This window comes from Filicampus tigris, chromosome 10 (assembly GCF_054856515.1).
Source record: "Filicampus tigris isolate MCC_2025a chromosome 10, RoL_Ftig_1.0, whole genome shotgun sequence".
Lineage (NCBI taxonomy): Eukaryota > Metazoa > Chordata > Actinopteri > Syngnathiformes > Syngnathidae > Filicampus > Filicampus tigris.
In genome coordinates this window covers 15,152,426-15,163,306 of record NC_141226.1, presented here as the reverse complement: position 1 = coordinate 15,163,306, position 10,881 = coordinate 15,152,426, and the positions used below count along the sequence as shown (strand labels likewise).

General features: G+C 39.3%; 2 protein-coding genes across 5 annotated transcripts in view; one reads left to right on the top strand and one right to left on the bottom strand.

Annotated features, from left to right (window-relative positions):
- On the top strand, nt 1-4,104 carry LOC147140992 (transcription cofactor HES-6-like). 2 transcript variants are annotated; one of them, XM_086043134.1, is made up of 4 exons: nt 1-103; nt 260-346; nt 446-527; nt 1,444-4,104. In XM_086043134.1, exons 1-4 carry the CDS (start codon nt 38-40, stop codon nt 1,902-1,904), a joined length of 696 nt encoding a protein of 231 aa, XP_085899260.1. In that variant the 5' UTR covers nt 1-37; the 3' UTR covers nt 1,905-4,104. The 2 variants fall into 2 exon arrangements, with proteins under 2 accessions (XP_085899260.1, XP_085899261.1); XM_086043135.1 differs by having other exon boundaries at nt 20-103; nt 240-346.
- A 4,971-nt stretch (nt 4,105-9,075) lies between these two features.
- The window catches only part of per2 (period circadian clock 2), a 30,890-nt gene continuing 29,084 nt past the window's right edge, over nt 9,076-10,881 (bottom strand). For all 3 annotated transcript variants that reach the window (XM_086042723.1, XM_086042722.1, XM_086042724.1), the window contains one exon: nt 9,076-10,467. In XM_086042723.1, coding sequence (XP_085898849.1) covers nt 10,300-10,467 — 168 coding nt within the window. In that variant the 3' untranslated portion in view covers nt 9,076-10,299. The remainder of the gene's footprint in view (nt 10,468-10,881) is intronic.

Genomic DNA, 10,881 nt, shown 5'->3' with positions numbered 1-10,881 from the left:
GTTCCAAGGGTTCTCGTCGTTTTTATTTGTGGCAGGAATGGCCCCCACTCGCAAGCACACACCGACAGACCACTGCACAGGAGGACTCAAGTCTGACAGAAAGGTAATAATAATAATAATAATAATAATAATAATAATAATAATAATAATAATACACCATAGGGTAAAAACGATTTATTGTCAGTGTACCGTCGGCATTATTTTTTTGGTGGCGCTAGTAATAATTCTGTGCTTCCTAGAAATAATTCTGTGCTTCCAGATGAGGAAACCTCTGGTCGAGAAGAAACGACGAGCTCGTATCAACGACAGCTTACACGAACTCAGGTCTCTCATGGCGGATACAGAGGTAAGAAACACGTGATATATATTTTTTTAATAGGTTGCTTTTTAATGAGCTAAAAGGGAGCTAAATGTGACTGGTGTGTGCGTGTGTGTCGCGTCGCAGCTCCATTCAAAGATGGAGAACGCCGAAGTACTGGAGATGACGGTCAAACGGGTGGAGAGCATCCTGCAAAATCGGGCTCAAGGTAAATTAAAAAAAAAAAGCTATTGATAGTCTAGGTTAGTTGGTCGTGTTATCATTTTTCCGTAATTGTGGACTTAAATTGTCTAGTTTTACTCGAATGTGTCTCGCTTGGTAAACCCCTGCCAAAAACCTGTCTGAATGCTGCATTCAATGACATCTGGGAATAAGAATATCTCATATATCTGACCAGGTGGCTTGTGGGGAAATTGCGTGAAAATTCGAATTTTACGTACGAAATCTGGGCAAATTAGTTGAAGTCCTACCTGAATTTCAACTGTGATCGTTACATTAATGTTCGTACACTCATTAGGAGAAATGATCGTACTTCCCCGTTTCACCGAACGCAGCCCTAGTTGATAGCTAGTTCCCAAGCGTATTGATACACAATGGTGCACCGAGGCTACAGGTGCATCACTGCCGCACGGCCTTCTGCGAGGAGGGATATAGATGGAAACAGTTGCATGTCTGATGTTGCTTACCACGGTCCAAGGAATGCTCAGGGATTTTGTGTGAATGCTCAGACGCATGGAAAATTAGAGGGAACATTGACCCTAACTACAGTTGAGCCTTGCATACGCACAGTTTGGCATCCAGGGATTTGTATATTCTCAGATTTCTTTTTCTTTTTCATTACATTTTGTTTTTGCTTCTTTTCCCTGTTTTTCCGAGATTGCTTTTCCCAGTTCCCTGTTTTTAATAGAAAACCTATATTGAATATTCATCAGCATTTTCTGTGAATTCTTTGTAAAAAAAAAAGAATAAATAAATTAAAAAAAATAATAATAGTACTAATACAGTACTTTTTTTTCCTCAAATTTTGGGTCACCAATTGCCCGTTCCTGTGCTTATGTATTCCAAGCAATGTTTTAAAATCTCCACCAACATCAAACCTATTTGTTTGTTTCTGTTGATTCCAGAGGTGGACACTGTCAATCGAGAGGCGTGCGAGCGTTTCGCGGCCGGTTACATCCAGTGCATGCACGACGTGCACACTTTTGTGTCCAGCTGCCCGGGGATGGACCCCACGGTGGCGGCCGAGCTGCTCAACCACCTCCTGGAGAGCATGCCCCTGCACGGCCAGGACCGTCTCAGGGCCATGCTTTCGGACACAGACCGCCACGGCGACCCCTGCTGCCCGCCGGCCTCCGCCCCCTCGGTGTCCCCGGATTCGCTGGTATCCCCGGTCCCTTCCTCTTCCTCCGCCTCCGGCGACGACATCTGCTCAGATCTGGAGGACACCGACTCGGAGCAAAGTCAGGTTTCGTCTTCCGAGGAGTCGGAACAAAGTCAGGTTTCTTCGTCGGAAGAATCTGAGCCGCAGGACGTGCCGGGATGTGTGTCCTTAAATGGCTCCAAATCCATTTGGAGACCCTGGTAGACTGAGGTGGTTGTAAAAGTCTGTCAGACATTTTAAAGCAGGGGTGTCAAACTTGGTTTCATGATGGGCCACATTGTAGTTATGGTTTCCCTTAGTGGGTTGATATGACTGTAAAAAAACTAATAAGGGTTATAAAGGCCACCTCATTGTACAGTCATAGTTAAAAAATGTATATATAATAGGGATGGGCGAGTACCGAGGTATCGGGTCGGTACCGGCCTTAATTCAAGGCATCGGGTTCTTGAGGAGGAGTCTGATACAAGCCGCTGATAAAACAAAACAAAAAAAATTCTGACATTGACGCCGATTCAACTTGCTGAAACGCCCACGACGGCGGTCACTACACCAATCGGCGCAATCAGACGCCATGACGTTTCCCGACCTCTCACGTCAGATTGGTGTATCTAGGCCTTATGTCTTCCTTGCCAGTTTGACACATCGGTGAATCATGTCCGTCAGAAAGGTCTTTGTTCACAATTATATATCATAGTGTTAATTGAAAGTTTAATTCTCATTTATTGTTGCGACAGCAAGTTAAAAACAACTTGGGCAAATTATGCTATTAGATTAACACAATTAGGTATATTTTTAAAGTGTAAGTCAACCCCCCAAAATGTTTTTGCAATAATATGATCTATACGTCTTCACTAGTCTAAACATGGCATTCTGATTAATATTACGTTTGTGGAATATGAGTTAAGCCGCAAAATCCACCCATTTTTAGCCATCTCAGGGAGCAGTCATTTTGTCACTTTCTGTCAACTGAAAATGACATCACAGTTGCTGAGGTCTTAGGTAACGAACGACCAATCATGGCTCAGCTTCAGAAAACAGGTGAGCTGTGATTAGTCAATATCTGAGCAATTTGAAGTAGAGATAACACCCACTTTATTTACTTTGGTGGGCCAGAGGAAATGATGTGGTCAGCCAGATCTGATCCCGAAGGCGTTGAGTTTGACACCTGTGTTTTAACACTAGGTCGTAACGTGTAATATATAATCTAAGTAAATATTTTCAAATGCAAATCAGTGATTTTGGAAGCGTAACCGCCTAATACAGAAGGAAAATATTCTGTACATATTTACTTGTTAGACATGAGCTCTATAGAGCAGTGTTTTCCTAACTTCTATTAAGCCAGACACTTATTTCACATTCCAAAACATCTCACAGGAGCGGGACCTTGACTTATAAGTGAACTTCACAACAAGCGAACGATCCTTTGAAAAAAAGATACTTTGAGCGGTTAATTGCCAATCCCAGTTGAAGTTTAAGTTAAATCAAACATAAAACCAAGAGAATTACACTTTGTGCATTCAAACAATCCACAGAACTTTGTCCAAAGTCAATGTGCTAGCTTAATGCTAACACATAATGGTAAACTTCATGGACTGGCTAACAAAACTAGCATTTCCAGTATATAGCATTAAACTTGTAAGTCAAGACACACCACTGTGTAATGAAATTTTATTTAATACTGGTCAACACATTTTTACAAAAAATGTTTTTAATCAGAGATGCAAGTCAACTTTAGGATTATTTTTGTTGTGCTGATTCTGAATCTGCCTTTGTTCTTTTCTGTAGTGAATCCGATTTTAATAATCATAATCATATAATTATTTTTAGGCCATAGAACACTAACGTTAAAATTCGTAACACCATCCTTAACATCGGGTACATTTAACCCGATATAATAATCCCAGATAAAATACAGTTTTCATCGATTTATGCAAAAGTACAACACTGTATGCCGAATTGGAAGTTGTCTTCTTTAATTTCCCAATACAAAATGTAACGTATAAAAATTGTGTGGGTGAAAATCACTCGACGTTAGTGTTCTATGGTTAAAAACAACAATGATAATATCTCAAAAAAACCTTGACATGCTAGTTTTGAATTTATGATTTTGAAATCAGTGTCCAAAATACTTAAACACACTTTAAAAAAACACTCTACTTAGTGCCATCTAGTGGCAGAGCATTTAATTGTTCTGACTATATGTCACTTCCATAGACAGAAGAACAAACATACAAACAAACATTACATTCAGTGTTTGGGAATCGCTGCTTCAGAAGCTAGAAACACATCGTCAGAATTGTGTAAATTATTCCTCCTACTTTTTTGTTAAAGTGGTTTTAATGTATTTATATGCGTGAAACCACAACACAGAACTTTTTTCAATAAACGGCTTTGTCACAGTTGACTTTTCTTGGAAGTTTGTGTCAAACGAGCCCACTCGGCACCCACTCACAGCTGTTTTTTTTCCTTCCAGGGATGTTAGTTAAGATTCTGCAATGGCCGTTCATTTGCGTACATATCGTAGGCACTGCAGAGGTGTTAAAGATGAGTAAGCTACTCTAGACGGAGGAAGAGGAGGCAGTAAAGCTTTTAAAACATTTCATCGCAGGGGGACACCCTGGAGTGGTCAGTCAACCGCAATCATAATAATGTCAGAGGTTCTTAAGTTGGTGGCAAAAAAAAAAAAAAAGTACACACAAAACGTATTTCTATTCCAAACATAGAACCAAAAGGCAAACAAGGCATGTAGAATCAAAAACACAAAATTTACATAAATCCTAACTAAACTAGAGACAAAGTAGCAACCCAAAAAACTGATCCGACAAAGACCGAATGAAAGCAGGGAACTGAATACGTGCAAAACTGACAAGACAACAAGGAACACCTGGACAAGACACGAGTGGTTGGAGGGAACTGAACGGTTAGCACAAGGCAGCAGGCTGACGAGAACAAGGTGGAAACAAAACCAAACGGGCAAGACATGTAGAAGGCATACGAGGAGACAACACAGAACATGAAACAAAATGCAAACAGATCGTGACAGATAATAATCCTTAGTCTGGTTAGAGATGGTTAGCAAATTCGCTGTGCTATAAAACCGAGAGCAGATTGGAATCTTGTTAGCCTATTAGCGTAATTGCCTATGTCATTTAGAAGTTCTCTTTTCACATTATCAATAAAAAATGCCACTGGATTTGCGAAAGAGGTGACCCGCAAAAGTTGAATCGAGGCAACTTCAGTCTTTATTTGTTGAATTTGTTGTGTCTTTTTTTCTTTTTCCAACCTCAAATATGACTGGCAACTATGCTACAAGGCTAACCATTTGCCATGTTGGATGACACTTTTCTATACATTTTTACGGCCCTCGAGGTACTTCATAAAACTTGAAGTGGCCCCTTATAGGGACAGTGTTCCCCACTTAAAAGAGTAGCTAACTTGAATTTTCGAAGCTAACTTTTGAATTTTTGAGTTATACAATGTACTCTACAGCCTTATTGAGTTGGACGAAAAGCAACAAGTGAATACGCAGTTTAATTGTACCTTCTGCCATCTAGTGAGAGAGCATTCAATTGTTCTGCCTGACATTGTACATATATAGATAGATGATAAAAGGCATGTATTTGTTGTAAAGAAATAACAATTTTCAGACCAATTAAGAGCAAATTAGAAATTCGCCATGGCACAGTGGTTGAGAATCACTGCTCCACATGCTGCTGACATTTCATTTGCATAATTAAGGTTGGAAAAATATGTACCGAATCCACAATACAAGCTATCCAGTAGGTAATAAAGGTCATGTTAATAGGCCCGAGTACCCCACGGGGGGGGAGGGCCCCTCGGGGGCCACACATATTCTCCCTCCCGTCCCGACTCCTGCGGCCGCATCAGAAAAGCCGGTGGTGCACTTTTAATGACTACGTGTCTGCTCTGTGATGCGCACGCAGAGTGTCGTTTGTCACGCCGTAACACTTGCGAGTGAGGAAACGGTAAAGATGGTACTCTTTAGACGCAGATTGCACGATTCACTACCGGGCCTTTTCAAGGAATTGGAAGAAAGCTTCAATGGAGTTTGCGCTGTGGCGTCATCCGTACAGTAAAAGTCACACGAACAAACCCTTACATGTCATGCTACCAGGTGCAAATGGCTTGAACGATGATATTAAGAGTTCTCTTCAACTTTTATGGTGTGACGTATCAGCTGGAAAGATGAGGTAAATTGCTTGGGGGGGGGGGTAAAGAACGCATTTCGACAGGTAAGTTGATTCAAAAATGAAAGTGTTGGAAATTTAGACATCGTTAAGATGATCATTGAAGGACTGGCTAATTAGTTGACTTTTCTATTGCTCGGATTAATGGCAGAGTTTACATTAGCTAGCAGGCTGGTAGGGCTGCAACTAATGAATGCTTTAGTAAGGGATTCGTTTGTCTGTTATTCTTTCAATTACTCGATGAATCGGATACACCATCCTTTTACTCATAAACTGGACATTATTTCAAATGGACAGAGTATAAAATGCACAAATATAAATTGATTAGGATTCAGTTGCGAGTTTGGTTCGTAATGTTATACAATCGGTATAATGATAATTTTCCAAAGTAAAAGCCGATGTTGGTAAATGTTTTATTTTGAAAACACACAAATATAATCAGTCTGCTTTCATGGAGGACAATGGAAGTCTGACAAGATTTTCTGTTGAGGGACTGAAATTCTCAGGACAATTTGAAGTTACACAAGGTTTCTAAACAATGAATCGATTATCATAATTGTTTTGGATTGATTTGATAATTGATTTATTGTTGCACCTTGACAAGCTAGCCATTCTGTTTTGCTAAATTACTCAAATGCAGCAGTTTTGCAACCTTCTCACTCAATTTATCCTTCTCATACAGGATCTTCTGGGTTGATTTTGATTCTTTTTAAGTAAAAAAAAAATCCTAAATCCCTTGATGGACATGTTTTTGTTATCATTTTCAGTTCACTCTCTGCCACCGAGAAGTATCCTGGTAGCTATTTTTCTTAAACAACGATTTCATGTTGTACTGTGTGTGTGTGTATGTCTCTCTCTCTCTCTCTCTCTCTATTTTTTTTTTTAAATAAGCGATTCTGTAAGTTCTGCAAATTCTTCTACTCTATTACCTTTTTAAAGAGTGAAAAATTTTCAAGGCCTAAAAATGACCTTGGTTGGCTTTGCAGACACTCAAAGGGTGCAAACAGGCCTCTGTCTGCCGGGGGGCGGCTGTCTAAAGTTCACACCTCGTCCCAAGGTGCGAAGATGAGGACAAGGAAGAGGAGGAGGCTGCCGGCTTTGATCAGACATGCTGAGTCTGCAGGATCTGACCCCCCCAGAAATTTGCATGAACGTCAACCTCCGCAGGACTTTTTGTTAGGGGATTCATGCATTGAAGTGCAAGGATTGTCAGATGAGTCCGCTTTAAAAATCACACTTCTTGCCTTACTGTTTCTTAAAATGTGAAAAAAAAATGGTCTGTTGAATACTTAAAAAAAAAATCCGGATACAGATTTTTTTTTTTTTTTGACAAAATAACATTTCGTAAATTAAACAAAAACTTTTTTTCAGTGTATTTGAGAAGCCATTTTGCATTCATTTCACTTGACTAATCACTGTAGCCCATATTTCAGATTTGGACAATATTTTTGTTTTGTTTTCTGGTTTCCCCAAAATGGGAAACCATTGCTCAGGGTTATATAATATTTTTAAAAAAGAATTTAAAAAAAATAAAAAAATTAATTAATTATTTTTAAAAAACACATATACACACACACACACACACTCACACACACACACACACACATTGGTCAACAGCACATTTTGGCTTAAGGTGTTCCTAAATAAATTTTTGATGTTTATTTAACAAATGTGTTTACTTTTTTATTTTTGCACATCAGGTTTTTGAGATATTTTCACTTTTGATTTTTAAGTTTGAGAAAAGATTGCACAATATCTTACAGATTTTGCCATGTGTTGCAATTTATAGTTATGAAAAAAATTCCTCCTGTTGCTGAACCTAACCCTTAATTCATAAATGACTAATTATATTACATATTACATTATAGCATTATTGAATTGAAAATCTGATGTGCCAGAGGAAAAAAAAACAAGGACACATTTGGAATCGGTGCAACAAAAATAATCTAGAAATGTTCACTTGCATCTCTGATAAAGAAAAAATAAGAAAGTGTAGTAAAAATTTGTTGACCAGTGTAATCTGTAAAATCATCTCTCCACTTTCATTACTTTGAACCCTCAGCAGCAACCCCACTACTTGAAATGGCTAACAACGATATGACATGATTCCACCAGGGACTATTCAAAGCCCACTCAACGGTTAGCCTTTGAATCACATCAACTTCACAACACAGTCCTCTGTTAAGTAATCACTCATTCAAGCAAATGAGCGTTTGCCGGATTTAAACTAATATGAACAGCTCGTCACCGTGTCAACGAGGCTCCAAGTGGACTGTGGTTAATTTTGGGAACCCAAATGAGGATTCCCGCATTAGGGAACATGGGGGCGGGGGTTTCGAAAGAGAGCGATGTGGAGGAGCTTCAAAGTGGAGGAAAGGCCTCCTTGTCTCCCGGTGGCTGCAATAACCCGTTTGTGTATGTTGGGAGGGAGCGGGTCTTCTTTTTATTTTGTATTTTGGATGTTTTTATTGCACAGCACTTTGAGCTCCATTTTCATGTATGAAAAGCACTATATAAATAAAATGTGATTGATTGATTGAATAAGCCTAAAATGTCACCTTGTCAAAATGGTGTGGGATACTAACGTCCACATTTTATGAGGGGGAAGAAATAAAAAAAAGAAAAAAAACTCAACTTACACAGAGGTGCCTTGATCTAATGACATCAAATTAACATTTTTACAGTTTAATAGCCTTGGCCACCTATTAAGACCTAGAAAAGCTTGCGCAATACCGATTTGAATGATGGTTCAGAAAAAAAAAATCCACTCGTTGCTCAACCTAACCCTTAATACAGTAATATTGCTATACATATTACATTTTATATAATTGTTATTATATTATGAAAACATACACACGTACGGAGGAAAAAATGCTTTTCATGGGTGATTTATGCGTGTTATGTTAAGGGGGTGTCTTATACCTGTGAAATTATGGTAATTCTCTTTGTTTTACTTTGTTTAGTTTGGCAGTAAACCAAGGGAGTTGGGAATGCAGTTACTACATTCGCAATCAGTCACCCGCTCCCCGCTCCCTAATCACTATATGACACTTTTTATTTGGTATTTTAAGGAACTATCTAGGACCATTTTGTATCTTTTTTCAGCGCTGTACATGAACAATTATATCTAAATGATTTTAGGAAAAATACTGCTCGGTGAATTAGAATTCAACAGTTCACTGTCTTTATTTCACATTATTTACAATCAGAGTGAAAAAAATGATAGGACACAAAGACAAAATTCTCCAACATCGCTCACAAAAGTGCACTTGTGCATTTCTATGAATTTTTCACAGAGACAGCCAGCAAAAGTCTTGTGAAGTAACAGCAAGTCACCAAAGTGTGACTTTTAAAAGCACTTCGGTCCAAAACAATCCAGTGTGAGTCCAATATAGACGGGTGGGTCAATTTGACTCAACTCAATTGGGTCAAAGTGGCCCAAATAGTAGATCGGTCCATATTTGACCCAAATTGGGCTATTTTTGACCCAACTGTTTTTAGAGTATGTGATCACTTTCTGCTGCATTTTTTTAGCCCCATGAAGCTCCCTTTCAGTGTCTCTTATTCAGTGCTTGACAAAATCAAACATAATAAGCTGCACTTTTGTTTTTTAAATAAAGCGGAAAAAAACTGAGAAGAAAAAAAAACTTGAACCCTCCTGCTGTGTTCCCAGGTCAAATTGAGCTATAAAATAAAAGATACATCAAATGTTTAGGTATGAAACTTCTGCTTGGCATAAGATGTGTAATCAACGTGTACAATGTGAATTCATTTGTATGTTTTCAAGTTGAGTTGATAAAGACACATTTGGGATTTATTTAGATAATGTGTAAAATGACTGCATTGGATTTGGGCATTTGGTTGTGGAAAATTTTGAAGAATGCGGCAATTTTGGGAATGTGAGAAGATGTCCTGATAGGGCTGAACGGTTTGAAGTTGGAATGATTTCACTCGGACAAGAATCGTGGAAGGATTGGGATTCATTTGTAAAATTTCTCAGTCTTTTTTTTTTCATGGAAAATGAGGATAAAGTAAGAATTTGCAGAATGTGGGGTGGAAAAAAACTTTCCTTAATGAGTTGAATGTTTGAATTTGTTCAGAAAATATTTTTTTTAAAAAGTGAGATTAATAAATAATTTTGGGGTGCTGAACAACAAAAAAACAACAGCTCACTGTATTTCTTTCCGCAACGTGACAGGAGGGTTAAAAAAAATGCACTGTCCAAAAATTATAAGACACATTCAAAGTCCAAACAGCATGAAGTAGACACTTTTTTTTTGGAATGAAGAGCCCCAAGCACCAAACCCCCCCCCCCCCCCTCCCCATAAAAACAGCGGGTCAGTCACATGTTAGAAAGTCTTGATTTTTTTTTTTTGGTGCGTGTTCACGGTCTACGTTTGCGTCTGAGAGCATGCGGAGGTGTCGACCACGCCGGCGGGGTCCTCTCGGTGGGTCCTCTGGCAGCCCCACTCCACCATGGGCTCCTGCTCGAGCAGCTCCAAGTCGGGCAGGTCATCGGTGGGCGGCACGTAGATGGCGCCGTCGCAGCACGAGCACACCTGGACGACGACAACAACAACATGTTGGATGAGTGACGACACCAAGTGCCATACGGCCACTTCATTAGGTACACATGCACAATGCAAGGAGATCTGTCCTATCTGAAATTGTGCCAGAAAAAGTCAAATAAGATGAAAAATAGAAGAAATGCTTGTTTGTTGACCACCACCCAAAAAAAAAAAATCTCATGCATTCCAATATATGAGTAGATAAGACAATTCAAGTTGGGCTCCCCTGGATTGGCTGGCAACCAGTTCAGGGTGTACCCCGCCTACTGCCGGAGGACAGCTGGGATAGGCTCCAGCATGCCCGCGACCCTTTTGAGGATAAGCGGATTGGATAATGGAAGTTGCGCTCCCTAGTGGGGAAGTTGATCAATTACACATTTTAGAATCTTTTTTTTAATGACTTTT

Excerpts from the sequence above, each read along its gene's own strand:
- LOC147140992 (XM_086043134.1), top strand. The coding sequence starts at position 38 with ATGGCCCCCACTCGCAAGCACACACCGACAGACCACTGCACAGGAGGA. Across the intron at positions 104-259 it reads GACTCAAGTCTGACAGAAAG|ATGAGGAAACCTCTGGTCGA; the intron begins GTAATAATAATA and ends CTGTGCTTCCAG. Across the intron at positions 528-1,443 it reads CCTGCAAAATCGGGCTCAAG|AGGTGGACACTGTCAATCGA; the intron begins GTAAATTAAAAA and ends TGTTGATTCCAG.